Raw genomic sequence first — 17,723 nt, 5'->3', positions numbered from 1 at the left:
ATTGCCATGTCTTCTCTTGTTGCAGAGCATGGGCTCTAGGTGCATGGGCTTCAGTAGTTGCAGCACATGGACTCAATAGTTGCAGCTCACAGGCTCTAAAGCATGGAATCAATAGTTGTGGCACATGGGATTAGATGCTCTGTGGCATGTGGGATCTTCCTGTAGCAGGAATCGTACCGGGGTCCCCTGCATTGACAGGCGGATTCTTAACAATTGCAACACCTAGGAAGCTTTTGCCTTCCTTTTTCAATTGATCATTTTCTGTAATGGTACACTTTGATTCTCTTTCTCTTTTTAAAATATTTTATAGCTTTTTGTTTTGTGGTTACTATTAGCCTTGAATAAAACATCTCATAGATTTAACAATCGATCTTACACTGATGGCCTATGAAAACTATATTATTCTCAAGCTTATTTTGTGTTTTCATTGTATTTCTTAATAGTTATTTTTAATACTCTTGTCCTTTAACCTTTATACTAGAGTTAAGTTGTTAATACATCACCATGTTACAGTATTAGTGTTTTGATTTGATTATATACTTACCATTACCACTGTGCTGAATGTTTCACATGCTTTCATGTTACACATTAATTTATTTAATAAATATTTGGCAGACTCCTTTCAGCATTTTTTTTCTAAAGCAGGCTCAGTGGTGACGGATTCCCTCTTTTTTTGTTTGCCTGGGAAAGTCTTTCTCTCTCCTTCATTTCTGAAGGACTGTTTTGCTGTGAAGAGTATACTTCATTAACAGTTTATTTGAGTTTATTGCATTGAATATATTATCCCAATCACCAATGACCTGTAAGAAATCCATTGATATTGGTATGGAAACTTCCTTGTGTGTTATAACTTATTATCTTGTGCATCACTGAAGATTCTCTGTCTTCGGTTTTTGACAGTTTTATTTTCATGAGGCTCAGAGAGAATTTCTTTATGTTGATTTTATTTGGTAACTGATGAACTTCATCAACTTGGCTAACTATGCCTTTTGCCAGATTTGGAAAGCTCTCAGCCACTATTATTTTTTCAGATAAGCTTTCTGTCCCTTTACCACTCTCTTTTCTTTCTAGAATTCCAATGATTCACAATTTGATCATTTTAGTTGTCATCCATTAACCATAAGCTTTCTTTCTACTATTTACTTTATTCCCCTGCTTTAAAATTATTTTATTTTGTTCTCTTATACTGGATAATTTCAAAGTTCCTGTCTTCAGTCTCACCATGTTTTTTCTCTGCTTGCCTACATCAGTTGTTGATGATCTCTGAGGTATTGATTATTTCACATATTGCATTTTTCAACTACAGAATTTTTTGAATATTTCTATTTTTTATAAACTTATTTGTTCATGTGTTCTTTCGCCTATTTTGTTGAATAGTCTTTCTGTGTTCTCTTGTGACTCACTGAGTTTCCTTATAACAGATCTTTTCAATTATTTATCTGATAAATTGAAGATCGCCTAGTCTTTCGGGTTAATTAATCAGGTGATTCTCGTGCTCTTTTGTTGAGTTATGTTACCTTTACAGTTTTCATATTCCTTTTAATTTTGATTGGATGCTTTTGCATTGCAAGTAACAGTTACCTTTTCCAGTTTTTACTACCTGCCTTCAGGGGAGAAATAATGAAAGCTCTACAAAGAGTCTGAAGCTTTCTCTACCTGCTATGGATATACCTGCTCCACGCTTCTTGCTCCCTATTGGGGCAGAGTTTCTAAGCTTGTGTGCCTTCTCTGGATCATGCAACTCACCAGGCTGAGTGCTGAGAACCTCTCTTTTATTTTCCCAAATATACCTCTAGAGCTCCTGTTTGTCATATCTCCCTGGCTTCCAGATTTGGCAGAAGTTTTTGATGCACTCACAAGCTATCTGCCAAAGCCTACCTATGCAATCCTTGTGAGTGCATACAGCAGGATGCCTACAAGGTAGGGGGATATGTGGGTGAGGCACATAGTGTTTTGGCATGCCCACGTGTCAGGTATGGAGATCAATGGGCGATACATTCCCAGTGGCTTGTGAGTAGGCTTCTCATTGTACTATGTGATGCAGTTTGTATCCATGTCTCTTTAATGCCTTCTGATGTTCCTATCTGCTGTTCTTCCACAGTTTTCCACCCCCAGGCATGGAGCTGCTGATGTAGTTCTCTGAAAGAAATGAGAGAAATGAGCCCCTGTGGCTCAGCTGTTCCATATAGATGATGAAGTCAGGTTCTTACTCACACACTTTTTTTCTCTTGGGCCAAATTATAGGCCAAAACATATATATTTCTTGGATGGGCCACCTTGGGTTTGGGTGACATGGTTAAACTAAACTGTTCCTCTCACCCACTCAAATGTGTCCGTCACATTTGGACATCAACAAAGGCTCTCTTTTATGTAGGTGACTGCACAAGAAGAGTTCTACAGAGGATCCTAAAATGCAGTGGAGAATTTGTAAGCCTGGTTCATTGGCCACTGCAGGGTCCACAGCCAGAACGGAGGTATGTCTGCCTGTTACCGTCCAGAATCCCCTGGCATGTGGATGTGAAAACAGGTTCATGAAAAAGACTTTTGTCCATGGAAGGATGTTGTATTTTTTTGTTTGTGGGGGGCACAAAATAAAGGAGCCTCTTATGCCAAGATAATGATGATGTCACTCCTGCTTTTGTTCTTCTTTCTTGTCATATCACCTTTTATCTTTTCAGATGTTGTCTAAACTTTATGCTTTCATGTGTTTCTATGTTAGCTATCAATATATTTTATTCAGAATTTGGTTTTGAAATATGTTTTAAAGACATTCTGATCTAGTATACATATTGCGTGTTTCCTAGAACAAGAGTTAATGAACTGCTACACAGTCTCGTGCCGACTTATGATATCCATCAATGCATACCTAAGATAAAACCAGGCAGGTTTCCTTTTCTACTTTATCCTTGGTCCCTAAACTTATTTTCTTTTCTCCTATGTGAATATTGCTTTGAATTCCCCAATATCCTCTAACTTTTAAATTATATCATAGTGTATACAATCAATTTGCAACTGAAAGATAATTTTATTCTAATGTTTCCTGATTTTCTTTCATCTCTATTATGTTTTTAAAGACTGACATAAGGATAGGCAAAAATAGTCATTAAATAAACATTTGTGGGGTGAATTAGTAAATCAGTGACTTTATATATTTTAGCATGTATAATCAATTAATTATTTGCTTAATAATGTTGGAGGAGCCATTAAAAACAGTCAATGGAAAACAGTTAAATTTCTATCTCACTTCATAGGCTGAAACAGTCATTTTTTAAAAATTAAACTTTTAAAACTTGAAGATTTTCTGGACTGTCAGCTAATTCCCTGCAATGATTAGGCCTCAGGGATGTCCTGAGAAATGCTATTCCCTCAGTGCTGTTTATGCTGTCTCTCGTAATAGAAAAAAAAAAAAATTGTGCACCCTTTCGATCACATCTCCTAATGATTATACAATGACATGTATTTAACTGGAGAGGCTCAGAGTAGGGGCTTCTGCTATCAGAACTCAAAGCAAGAAAGGTTTCTGAATGGCTCTCAGGCAGGCTGACTTACATTTTCCACATTCTGCCAATGACCTGTTTTCCAACCCAGGTAAGCTTCTTACATTTACCAGGTAGAATATATTTCCCAAGTAGAAGTGAAGGGAATCGATCCAAATTTCTGCTGAATTTCATGGAACATAATATATTGTAGGATGCACAGATTATCATTGTGTTTTATATAGCCTCAAGTATATTATGTTGTAGTTTATGTAGAATGTGCATGTTAAAACACACCCACACCCAGACCCATAACTGAGTGTTTTTTAAAGTTTTGTAGAAGAAATTTTATTACACACATTTATTTCTCATATCACAACAATGAAATTTAATATCCCCTCCTAATAAATGGTACAGAGTTGGTATATTTTTGGTATAATATAATCTAAAATAAATCCAAGAGTTGAATAATTTCTTTACACACTTTACATGTGATAATCTGAAAGACTCAGTCTTAACAAATATGTTGATTGTTTCTTAAAACCAAAATCTACATACAGAGCTCTTTCTTAGATATGACTAGTATCATCACAAAAAAAGTTTTGACTTCATAATTTGATAAAATATAAAATACAGTGTTGAAGAATAATCAATATTGAGGCTGCAAAAAAAAAGAGATTTATTTCGAGTCTTAAGCTTTGCCATTCAGGAAACACTGATTTGAGCAAAACTGAGAGCATTCTGGGGGAAAGAAAGAGTTAGGGGCTAATAAAAGCAAAAGGCAAAAGGCTTTATTTTGACACAATCAAATATTTGTCCTTATGGAATAGGCTGCAGTGAGTTGTTTTAGGATGAGGGTCTGATAGTTATCATGAATTTCTGGTGGAAGTTCTGCATGTCTTTATTAGAAGAGTAAGTTTCCAAAAGGACAATTTCCATTGAGGCCAAGACATGCTTAAATGACACTCCATCAATGGCTTCTCAGGTCCATTTTGGAGAGCTCTTTCAGCAACACCAACTCCATTTTAATTTTCCTTTGATTTCCAATATTTAGGGGAAAAAAAAGACAGAGAGAGAAAGTATTCCCCTAACAGATTGGTTAATATTTGGCCATAACCATAATGATGGAATGTGTGGACCCCAACCACGATTGTAGCTAAGCTCTGGGCAAATAAATTCAGCAAAATTGTCATTATGATTCAGTGAACTGAAAAAATATTCTTTTGTAAAATATTCTGATAATATGGAATCAAATTATAAATAAACTTTAGATACACATTCACATTTAAGAATTAAATTAATTACAGATTTAGATCTAAAAAATGAAACTCAAAAAGTAAGGCAAATGTATATGAAAATGTTAAATAAACTAGAAGCACATAAAATTTGAAGATATTAAAGAAAGTAAATTAGGATTTGAAAACAAACAGGGAGAAGAAAATGATAAACTATATTAAAACATATTCAAATTTGTTCAGTTTGTCTGGACATATGTCAAAAGCTAAAAGTAATGTGTAATAGTCTCCCATATTAAGCACAAAAATAAAACATATCAAATTAAATATGTCACAGACACTTTGATGAAGAAGAATTTGTAGGAACAAATAGACATACTACTAATAAAAATGCAAAGTAAATCCACAATAGGGATCCACAGTACTACTTGCTAAGGTAAAGACAGGAATGAATGATGATTATCACTGATTGCAAGAAAAGTGAAAACACAAGACTGCCTTTTGTGGTAGACCAGGGAAGATCCTTCATGGGAAGTGACCTGAAACTGAAGAAGACAGGATTTTCTTAATAGAAATGGATTCACAGTCAGAATACAGGAATTTTTACATAGATATTGATCTCATGTTGTTTTAGGTTATCAAAAATTTAAAGAAACTTACATTTAAAATAAAAAAATATTTTATATAAAATCCGTTACTCATGTAAAATACTATGGAGCATTAAATTATACTCAAGAGTATTAAATTTCTAAAAGGATTTAGAGCCATGAGAATGTATAAATGATTATAATATTAAGATAAATATTGAGCTATACACATTTTAATTATACTCTATAGTGGATATAGTTTATACACTACATCTATATATCTATGTGTATTATTTCTTAAAATATTTGTTAAGAAGAAACCAAAGTTTTACGGAAAATTTTTTTGTTGTTGTTTTTTAAAGCTCTTTATTGGAGTATAATTGCTTTACACTGTTTTGCCATTTTTGCTGTACACCAAAGAAAATCAGCTGTATTTTTACATATATTAGCATATCCCCTCCCTACCATGACTTCCTCCCACCCTCTCTATTCCAGTCCTCTAAGTTCTCACCCATCATCGAGTTGATCCCCCTATACAAAAATTTATATTTGATGCTAGGATGAGAGGTAACTTTATTTCCTCTTTTGTTTCCTACACATGTGAAATTATCTATAGTGCTTATAAAATGTGTTTTTTAGTAAAAAATAATATTTGAAAATAATTCAAAATAATTTGCATAAAAACAAGTACCATCAATTTCAATTTTTTTCTTTATGTAATGACAAATAAGCCCATGATATCATTTTTTTAAAAAATCCAGATGAACATTCTTGTTTAAATGCTAAGTAGGATGCATTTTGAGCCAGGTGAAGGTAAGTACATGAACTAAAACTCTGTGAACAGTGAGAGAAATGAAGAAGTGGTACAGTCTGATAGAACAAATGGATATGCTGTAGTTAACTCAGGAATCCTGCAGAAAAAAGTGAGATCAGCTCAAAACACAGTCATGGGATCTTCACAGCACAGTGCCTGGCACATGCCCAGTTCTAAATAAACACACAGAAAGTTGCTACTGAATAGTAGCAGACCACTAGAATGCTTCCCAGAATTTGTATTACTTGGCCACTAACAAAACTTAATATTTACAGCCTAAAGAATAATTTTAAATACCAAACAGCATTTTCGGTCCTATATCTCTCACAGTCTTTATATCCTCTGAACTATTCTAAAGCTCCTAGAAGACAGAAAAGTAATATTGCAGGACAATGATCCCCAAATCTAATGCCCAAACTCACCATTAGCTAATGACTATCAATCATCTTTCTTTTTTTCCTGCCCATGATGTAAAGCTTTAAAATACTTATATATTTCATAATCTTATCAGTTTGGTCTTTTCTATTCTTAATTTTTTTATTATATTTTCAACATTTTTTAGTATGCCCAAGTGATTATTGAGAACAATAATGAGAATTTATGAAGCAAGAATTAGAGAATATGGTTAATGCTTTAATTGTATGACTTTTATCCTCCTTAATATTTTGTTGTAAAGATAGCAGGCACTACTATATAGTTATTCATATAATTCAGAACTGATACACCTGAGGTGAGAGTTATTATAGCCATGCACTTGGTAAGAATACTGACCCATATTTTAAGTTGTTTACTAAGTAACTTTACATTACTTGGGTTGTAATGATAAAATATCCAACCTAGGTAGGTTTGTGTCATTTAAAAACTGGTAGGTCTCCTATCCCAATTTTCTGTTTTTCAGACACTAGAAAATTATCTACATTCGGGGTCTCACTGTTTAGAACCTTCTTTTCATGTGTTCCTATTCATATCCCCAAACTGCAAAGTGCCCCCTGACAAATGAGAGGACTATGTATTTCAAAGCAAAAACTTTGTGTTCAACATTTTGTTTCAACTATTTTAGAGAACTGCTACGTCCATGGCTGAAAGGACAATCTGGTAGGCACATGCATGTGATCTCAGGTGAGATTATGGGGGTGTCTGATGGGGATGTTAAGATTCCAGATTCTGGGGGTGAATCTCAAGGTTCATTTTATACAAACACCCAATTTATGTTAAACTCACAACCTTTATGGAGAGATTGTATCCTATTGGTCTAATGTAAGAGCAGCACCCATGTGTCCCATTTCCCAAAACCCTATGGAACATGAAAAATGATTCCCATCTCTAGTTAAAAAGAAGTAAATCCTTTCTCAAACCCACTCACCAAATCTTACAATTATGTCCAACACTCAATGCCAAAACAGAAAAGGTCAACAAGAGCTTCCCAGGGGGATTTATACTTCTCGGCTACTCTGCATTTCCCCAGCTGGAAAGGGTTCTCTTCTGGATCGTGATCTGCTTGTACACCATGATCATTCTCTCCAATGCAACCATCATTCTGCTGTCTTGTGTGGACCCTCGGCTCTACACCCCCATGTACTTCTTTCTCAGCAATCTCTCTTTCTTGGATCTCTGCTTCACCACAATTGTTGTGCCCCAAATGTTGTTCAACTTGTGGGGGCCAGACAAGAGCATCACCTACACAGGCTGTGTCATCCAGCTGGGCACGTTGCTCATTGTTGGTCCCACAGAAGGTGTCATGCTGGCAGTGATGGCCTTTGACCGCTATGTTGCTATCTGCCAGCCCCTGCGCTACCCCATCATCATGCATCCTCAGTTCTGTTGGAAGCTGGTGCTCATGTCTTGGCTGTCTGGCCTCATCGAATCTGTCACTCAAACAACCATCACTTTCCAGCTGCCTTTTTGTGCCCACCACTGTCTGGATGACTTTCTATGTCAGGCTCCTTCACTCATAAGGCTGGCTTGTGGAGACGCTTTCATTAGCGAGTGGCAGATGACTGTCTCTACTCTTCTCTTTACCATCGTGCCGATAGGGCTGATCCTGACTTCTTATGGCTACATAGCTCAAGCTTTAGGTAAAATCCAATCCGAGGAGGGAAGGCAGAAAGCCATTGCCACCTGCTCCTCCCACCTCACTGTGGTCTTCATCTTCTATGGGACAGTGGCCATGGTTTACACAGACCCTAAGAACCAATTTGCTTCAAAACATGGCAAGGCTGTCAGTTTCTTCTTCACCATGGTCACACCATTGCTGAATCCTCTCATCTATACCCTGCGGAACAAAGAAGTGAAGGGTGCCCTCCAAAGACAGCTGAGCAAAGGCATCAACGTAAGGAAAAAAAAAGAAAAGCAATTTATCTTTTGAACCAGAATGTAAGGTGAAAATCATGGCATCCACTCCACACAAGAGCATCTTTGAATTATTTTTTAATATTGGATGGGCTGAGTTCAAAGGCAGTGCTTTATTAACTATTCTATATCCCTATGCTTTTACATATCATTTTTATAACAAAACATCTGCACAAATTAATATTTGGTCCACTTATGAAGTGTTTAATTCATATTTTTCTAGGGATGTACACTGTTTGCAGAATTAAGTTTTGAATAATTTATGTTTCTTAAACAACATATGCAGCATGACTCAAACATTTTAAATTTATAAAAATAATAAATTATAAATTGGTATATATTTTTTTCAAAATTAAAAAACAATGAAATGTTATCATGAAGCCTTTTAGAGCAGCGTGAAAGGAAGGAAATTTTCCTGGAGTTTCCCTTAGTCCTTTCTACACATCCAGTCTTCCTTCTTTAATTTGACTATGCAAATCACAATTTGGGTATAAAGAGGAAATGTTACAGGCATATGTTGTGCTATATTTTCCTTTTATTTGGAATTGTGGTAAGATGAAGCCATAACAGTGAGGTGCCCCTGCAGTGTTTGAATACAGATATTTAGGAACACTTATCCTATGACACTGATCTATAAATGTATCCATACCTATTTTCTTCTCTATGTAATTACAAATTTCCTAAATTTTTAGTCAGATCTAGTCTTTGATCTTCATAAGATAAAGCTATTTAAAACTAAAATAGTATGTTTTAAAAAGTAAATTTCTCATGGATTCTCTGTATTATCTTCTTTCTTGTAAATTTTTGCAGACATAACCAAAATCCAAGTGAACTTTTTCAAATGGAACTCAGGTATGAAATGGTGGTCTCAGCAATTTAGCATAAAAATTGAGTCAGAAATTTCCATTAAGGTGTACTGAATATTTTATAGGTCCCTGTGATATTAGGAATACCAAAGATATCACACAGTTGCAAGAGATTGGAAGACATATCTATTCTATGATTTATCACAGTCTTTGTGGCAGATGCCTGATGTCATTAGCAAGTTAGGTGAAAGAGAATAGAGTATTGGTGAACAGAGAAATGCCTATCACACACACACAAGGTAAAAGAGAGACTCAGATAAAAATGTTTGTTGAAGATGGGACGTAAGGTTAAGGTTGTTTGTGATGCTGTGGATCAAATAGAAGTTCCCTTGTTTTAAAAAAACAATATTAGATGAAAACAGTGTCTTGTTTTGTTTTGTTAAGCATGGGGGCTTAACTCACTGTTATTCAAAAGCCTGTGAATGCTTCCTAGAAGGATGAATTATAGGAAACACTTCTTGTTCTGTTAGCTGACCCAGTGAACTGGTAGTTCTGTTTTTATTTTTGGTTTCTTCTCTCATTCATTTCTCGTCTCACTTCCTTTGCTTTATTCTAATAGTTAATCAATTCCTCTTTTAAAATGTTTTGTTATTTATTCCTTTTTTTTCCATTTTAAAAAGTTTTCTTGTGCAATAATTGGTCACTTCTTGTGAGTCTCGGTAGCTGTAAAATTTGATGCTTTAAAATGCATTTATCATTGTCCAAACATTATATATATATATAAACATAAGCAGTAGATTCAGGGTTAGAATTTCTCCAAATAGAAAAGTTTGTTTTTTAGACATAAACCCAGTAAGCAATATCCTTAAACTTACCTTATTCAAAATGGCACTGACATTTTCTTACTGAAAGTCTCAAGTGAGTGGAAACAAATTCTGAACAGGAAAAAATAAAAAGATAACCCTGTCATAATGCAGACTGGAAAATTCCACCCCCAAAATTAGAATATACATTACTATTTAGCACTCAAAAATATTAATCAAGGGATAACTATTCTGGGTCATAAAAGATAACTGATAAATGTTAAGGTGCTAAAATCTTGCAGACTGTAGTATCTCAAATAATAAAATAAAACCGAAAATCAATATCAGTACATTTAAAAGATTTAAGACAAATCTCTAAACATATGGAAATTAAACAGTATACATATAAGTAATCTGAGTTAAAGAGGAGTCTCAAAGGAAAAATGCCTAGAATGAAACTATCAGTCTTGGATTCTAAACCATGCTTAACTATTATTTAAGAATAAGAGAAAAATTAGTTTAAAAAAAGGCATTTTCAGGAGGTGGAGTCAAGATCATGGAATAGGAGGACATGGAGTTTACCTCTCCACACAAGTACATCAATAATACCTCTGCAAATGAAATAGTTCTCACAAAGCACCTGCTGAACACCTCAGATACCTCACACACCTTAGAGGACCTCAGACACTTAAAGGACAAGAAAAATTCCCACACAAATGGGTAGGACAAATGAAAGAAAAAAGAAAAGAGGAAATGGGTGGGACCTGCACCCTTGAGTAGAGCTGAAGGAAAGGAGAGGTTTCCTTACTCAGGGAAGTCACCCCACCTGTGGGAATATCAGCTGTGGCAGAAAAAGAGCTCCCGTGGCTTGGAGGAGAGTGCAGCAACCCTAAGACAGACATGGGTGCTCTATTCCACAGCCTTGTGCACCCCAGCCTGAGTCGTGAGTTTGCTAGTGCAGAAGTGGACTAGGTGCTGGAATGTGGGGTTTGGAGAGAAGACTCAAGGAGAGGCCAACTCTTGTCTGTGAAGAGAAAGCCTGAAGGGACAGGAGTAAACATCTCCACAACTGGGAATGTTCATAGAAGACGTGTGGGCCACCATAGAAGCAGGGAACCTTGGTTGACTGGTGCAAAAGGGTTGAGGTTGCCATTGAAGTCCCCATCCCCATTCAAAAGCCCCTGCCTCCAGAGGCACTAGGAGGAGTGCCCACCCAGCCCACCACTGCCTCCTGTATCCCAACAGCCCAGGTGAGCTTGTGTACCTGGCCTGCCACTGCCTCTGCTCCCATCTGCCTGGCTGGGCACCTGTGATCCAGACAGCCTTGGGGGCAGACATGTGTGGGAAGAACACTTGCACAGGTGGGGCTGAAACAACAGCTGAACCCCAGGGGCCATGCAACTAAGGAAAAAGAGCTGAAATCTCTCCTCATAGTTGCAGGAACTGCAGATCTACATCACTGCTGCTGGCTTTGTAAACTCAATGTCTGTGGAATGTCTAAGTGGATGAGTGCACCCACAGCTGAGATGAGTCTAGCTTTAGCAGCTGTGAGCACATGTACACACTGGCACTGGACAAGGCCACAATCTGAGCTGTATGCATAGGCCCACAGCAGGTCCAGGTGCACAATTACTGCAGTCCTGGGACCTGACTTGAGTGGATTTTCACTGGAAGCTGGTGAAAACTGCCTGAGAGACACCAGGGCCAATTGCTATTATATCCATGGTTAAGGTGGGACTGTGAGCAGTCCCAACAACACTGGAATATGTGAGCCAGCATAGTGGCTGGAAAGGGACACAACACAGTACACTCATAGGTGAACAGCTTGAGGGGAGGAAAACTTAGTGGTCTCTCTCCCAGTGGTAGTGCTCTCATGCTGCTTACCTTGCACTACAAATCAGAAGCACAACTCAAAAAGATCTGTGGGCCTCTATCCTAACAATTAAGGAGCAGACCCTGCCCCTGGCATTGCAATAATAACCACTGAGCAAAAGGGAGATCCCACTTAATATCCAATGCAGGCTTAGGTCACCACAATAACAGTCACACCTGCTATCAATGGAATAACAATGAGCATATGCTGAGAAAAGTGGTGGCACACATCCACACTAAAAACAGCCCTTGCACCAAAAAAAAAAAAAAAAAAAAAAAAAAAAATTAAACACACAGAGACTAGAAATAAATTTAGCCCTCCAAGAGAGTTTATGGGTCAGACATCAAGAGGCAGAACCCCCAGAGCATTTGGCTTTAAAGGCCACTGGCATGTTAGTGCAGGAGCCCCTCAGGGCAGATAGAAACAGAGACTCCACTTTGGAGAATTCACACAAGACATTATGAGCATGGGGGCCAAGCATAAAGCAGTACTAGAGTTCTGAGAGTGTCTCCTGTGGAGGCAGCAGTTGACTGTAGCCCCCTGTGAAGACAAGGACATAGATGGTAGAGAACCCAGGTATTTTGATCAGCATGAGATCTCCCAGAGGTCCCCATGTAGGCACCAGGACCCAGCCCCACCCAATGGCTGACAGTTTCCAGACCTGGAATGCCTCAGGCCACACAACCAGCAAGAGAGGAACATAGCCCCACCCATCAGCACACAGCCTGCCTAAAGTCAGAGTGGACTCACAGCTACCTCAAAATTCACCATTTGAGATGGCCCTGCCCATCAGAAGGAGAAGAGCAGCTCTATTCACCAGAGGGCAGGCACCAGTTCCTTCCACCAGGAAACCTGCACAAGACACTGGGCCAACATCACCCAACAGGGGGAAGACATCAGAAGCATCCTGCAGCCTATTGAAAGAAGACTATAAACTCAGAAAAGTAGACAAAATGAGATGACCGAGAAATATGTTGCAAACGAAGCAATGAGTTACAAAACAACAGAAACAATTAAAAGAAGAGGAGATAGGCAAACTACCTGAATATGAATTCAAAGTTATAATAATATAGATGATCCAAAATCTCAGAAAAAAAAATGGATGCTCAGATTGAGCTGATACAAAAAAGTGTTTAACGCGGAGCTAGAAGATTTAAAGAATAAATAAACAGAGCTGAACAATACAATAACAACTCATATACTAGAAGGAATTAAAGAGGAAATCAAAAAACACCTAGAGACAAATGACAATGACAACATGATGATCAAGACCTGATGGGATGCAGCAAAAGCAGTTTTAAGAGGAAAGTTTACAGCAGTACAAATCTTACCTCAGTAAACAAGAAAAATAAAAAATAAACAACCTAAACATACACATAAAACAACTAGAGAAAGAAGAACAAACAATATCCAAAGTTGCAAGAAGGAAATAAATCATAAAGATCAGAGCAGAAATAAATGAAATAGAGGTTAAGGCAACAATAGCAAAGACCAATGAAACTAAAGTTGGGTCTTTGAAAAGAGAAATAAAATTGATGAACCTTTAGCCAGACTCCTCAAGCAAAAAAGGGAGAGGACTCAAATCAATAAAATTAGAAATGTGAAAGGAGAGTTTACAGCAGATACCACACAATTACAAAGGATTATTGGAGACTAGTACAAACAACTGCATGCCAATAAAGAGGACAACCTAGAAGAAAATGACACATTTTTAGGAAGGTACAACCTCCCAAGAATGAAACAGGAAGAAATAGGAAATATGAACAGACAAATCACAAGTCCTGAAACTTAAACTGTGATTTAAACATTTCCAACAAACAAAAGTCCAGGACCAGACGTCTTCACAGGGGAATTCTATCAATCATGTAGAGAAGAATTAACACCCACACTGATGAAACTCTTCCAAAATATTATAGAGGAAGGAACACTCCCAAGCTCATTCTATGAGGCCACCATCTCCCTACTACCAAAAACAGACATAGATATCACACACACACACACAATTAGAAGCTAATACCACTGATGAATATAAATGTAATAATACTCAACAAAATACTAGGAAACCGAACCCAACAACACATTCAAAGGATCATACACAATGACTAAGTGAGAATTCTCCCAGGGATGCAAAGATTCTTCAGTACACAGAAGTTAAGCAATGTGATACATTACATTAACAAACTGAAGAATAAATCCAAATCATCCTCACAATAAATGCAGAAAAAGACGGTGACAAAATTCAACACCCATTTATGATAATAACTCTCCAGATAGTGGGAATAGAGGGAACTTACCTCATCATAATATTGGCCATATATGGCAAACCCACAGCAAACCTCATATTCAATGGTGAAAAACTGAACCCATTTTTGCTAAGATCAGAAACAAGACAAGGATGTCCACTCTCACTGCTTTTATTCAGCATAGTCTTGGAAGTCCTAGCTACAACAATCAGAGAAGAAAAAGAAAAAAAAAAAAAGGAATCCAGATTGGAAAAGAAGTAAAAGTGTCACTGTTTGCAGATGACAGGATACTGTACATAAATAACACTAAAGATGCTACCAGAAAACTTCTAGAGCTCATCAATGTATTTGGTAAAGTTGCAGGATACAAAATTAATACACAAATCTCTTACAATTCTATACACTAACAACAAAAAGTCAGAAAGAGACATGAAGAAACAATCCCATTTACCATCCTACCACAAAGAATAAAATGCCTAGGAATAAACTTACGTAAGGAGGCAAAAGACCTGTATTCAGTAAACTATACCATACTGATGAAAAGAATTAAAGATGACACAACCAGATGGAGAAATATGCCATATTCTTGGATTGGAAGAATCAATATTATCAAAATTACTGTACTATCCACAGCAATCTACAGACTCAATGCAATCAGTATCAGAATGCTAATGACATTTTTCACAGAATTAGAACAAAAAAATTTACAATCTGTATGGAAACACAAAAGATGTCAAATAGCTACAGCAATCTTGAGAATGGAAAGCAGAGCTGGAGGAATCAGATGCTCTCATTTCAGACTATAGTACAAAGCCACAATCATCAAAACACTATGGCACTGGCACAAAAAATATATATATATAGATCAATGGCACAGGATAAAACGTCCAGGGATAAACCCATGCACTATGGTCAACTAATATATGACACAGGAGGCAAGAACATACAGTGGGTAAAAGACTGTCTCTTCAATAAATAGTACTGGGTAAACTGGGGAGCTAAATATGAAAGAATGAAAATAGAAGACTCCCTAACACAATACACAAAAATAAACTCAAAATTTATTAAAGACCTAAGTTTAATGCTGGATACTATAAAACTCTTAGAGGAAAACTTAGGCAGAACACTCTCTAACATAAATTACAGCAGGATATTTTTTGATCCATCTTTCAGAGTAATGAAAAGAAAAAGAAAAATCAACAAATGGGACTTAATTAAACTTAAAAGTTCTTACTTAGCAAAGAAAATCATAAACAAAGTGAAAAGAAAATCCACAAATGATTAATCTCCAAAATATACAAACATCTCATGCAGCTCAATAATAAAAAGAAAATAAGGAAATTTAAAAAATGGTGGAAGGTCTAAATAGGCATTTCTCCAAAGAAGACATAGAGATGGCCAAAAAATAAAAAAGATGCTCAACATCATGAATTCCTAGAGAAATGCAGATCAAAACTATGTTGAATTCCCACCTCACTCAAGTCAGAATGGCCATCATCAAAAAGTCTACAAACAATAAATCCTGGAGAGGGTGTAGACAAAAGAAAACCCCACCACACTATTGGTGGGAATGTAAATGGGTTCAGTTTCTGTGTAAAACAGTATGGATATTGCTTAAAAACACTACAAATAGAGCTAGTGTATGATTCAGCAATCCCATTACTGTGCATATACACTGGGAAAACCATAATTTGAGAAAAGACCTGCACTGAATATTTCCAGTGTTCATTACAGCATTATTTACAATAGCCAGGATATGGAAGCAACTTCACTGTCCATTGACAGAGGAATGGAGAAAGATGATGTGGTGCATGTATACAATGGAATATGACTCAGCCATATAAAGAGAGAAATAATGTCATTTGTAGTAACAGGGATGAACCTAGAGATTGTCATAATGAGTGAAGGAAGTCAGCCAGAGAGAGAATGATAAATATCACATGATATCACTTATATGTGGAATCTAAAAAATGAAATGGTACAAATGAACTTATTTGTAAACCAGACACAGAGTTACAGATGTAGAAAACAATCTTATGGTTATCAGGGGGAACATGGGGCAGAGATATATTGGGAGCTTGGGATTGACATATACACAGTACTTTGTATAAATTATCTAACTACTATGGACCCACTGTATAGCACAGGGAACTCTACTCAATACCCTCTAATTACCTATATAGGAATAGAATCTAAATATGTGTGTATATATATATATATATATATATATATATATATATATATATCTGATTCAATCTGCTGTACAGCCAAACATAACAGAACCTTGTAAATCACCTTTAGTCTAATAAAATTTAAAATATAAGAAAAAGACTTTTTCAGATTTTTTTGAGTTATTGTTTACCACTTGCTGAAGGACTATTGAGTCTAAGCATAAATACACGAGGATCAATGAATTTCAATGGAAGACCATGGAAATAATGTTTTGGAAGCTTTAAGGTAAAATAATAACTAGTATGTAACTTTTTAGATTTTAAAAAGCAGATAATGGGACTTCAAATGGTAAGAGCTGATAAGCAAAAGATCTCATGATGTAAGAACCCTCCTGTAGCTTTAAGGTGAAGTAATCAGTTATTTTTATACACCAGGTTTAGTACTGAAACAGGGGGCTTGGCTGAAAATCTGTATGGAAAGCTGTTAACCCCTAGATCTTCACACCTACTTTGTGTAGCTGGGCCTCCCCAAATGGCACCAAACTAGTCTTTTACCTTATGGAGTTGTTGCTCACAGGTGTTCTGGATCTGTAAAAAAAAAAACAAAAAAAAAAAAACAGAGTATAAATGAATAAGTAGAAAGTCTACACACTGAATTGTGAGACATCTCATCTCCTTTTTACCAATTTGGATGTCAGAATGCTGGCAGCCAGTCATGCCCTCCAACACTTTTGAGGAAATTACACCAAAGTAGGTAGTTTCCCAAATGAATGAATCCTTTTTTTTTTATTATAGATCAGTAAAACTTACAGTTATTAAGATTTATGTTTGTCCAAAGACCTTCCCAACAGAAGGATGACACAGATAATCTAACTTAGAAGAAGTTGTCTAAAATAAAAGATGGATATCAAAACAGATAAAGACTAAAAAAGAATAGATACTGAATTCAGGGGACAGAAGAACTAATTCAAAGTGAACTATGATTTATCTGTTCAGAGAGATAAGAATGTAAGTACAGGTATTAAATCAGAATAGGATGTTAAACAGAGCATTAGGAGAATTTTTAAAAGTTAAGTTTTTAAATCCATTCTAGTTTTTTTTTCACATATGGTGTTAGAGAATGTTCTAATCTCATTCTCTTATATGCAGCTGTCCAGTTTGCCAGCACAGCTTATTGAAATGACTGTCTTTTCTCTATTGTATATTATTGCCTTCTTTGTTATAGATTGATTAAACATAAGTGCATGGGTTTAATTCTAGGCTCTCTATCCTGTTTCATTGATCTACATATCTATTTTTGTGTCAATACCATAGTGTTTTGATTCCTGTAGCTTTGTAGTGTAGTCTGAAGTCAGGGTGATATATT

At 36.3% G+C, this 17,723-nt stretch overlaps 1 protein-coding gene across 1 annotated transcript; it reads left to right on the top strand.

The window, feature by feature from the left end:
* Positions 1 to 6,089: 6,089 nt before the first annotated feature.
* On the top strand, positions 6,090 to 8,477 carry LOC130836388 (olfactory receptor 2H1-like). Its single transcript, XM_057708426.1, has 2 exons — positions 6,090 to 6,111; positions 7,516 to 8,477. Exons 1-2 carry the CDS (start codon positions 6,090 to 6,092, stop codon positions 8,475 to 8,477), a joined length of 984 nt encoding a protein of 327 aa, XP_057564409.1.
* Positions 8,478 to 17,723: the final 9,246 nt, after the last annotated feature.

Source organism: Hippopotamus amphibius, chromosome 15 (genome assembly GCF_030028045.1).
Source record: "Hippopotamus amphibius kiboko isolate mHipAmp2 chromosome 15, mHipAmp2.hap2, whole genome shotgun sequence".
NCBI classification, from domain to species: domain Eukaryota; kingdom Metazoa; phylum Chordata; class Mammalia; order Artiodactyla; family Hippopotamidae; genus Hippopotamus; species Hippopotamus amphibius.
This window is presented reverse-complemented; position numbering and strand designations above follow the sequence as displayed.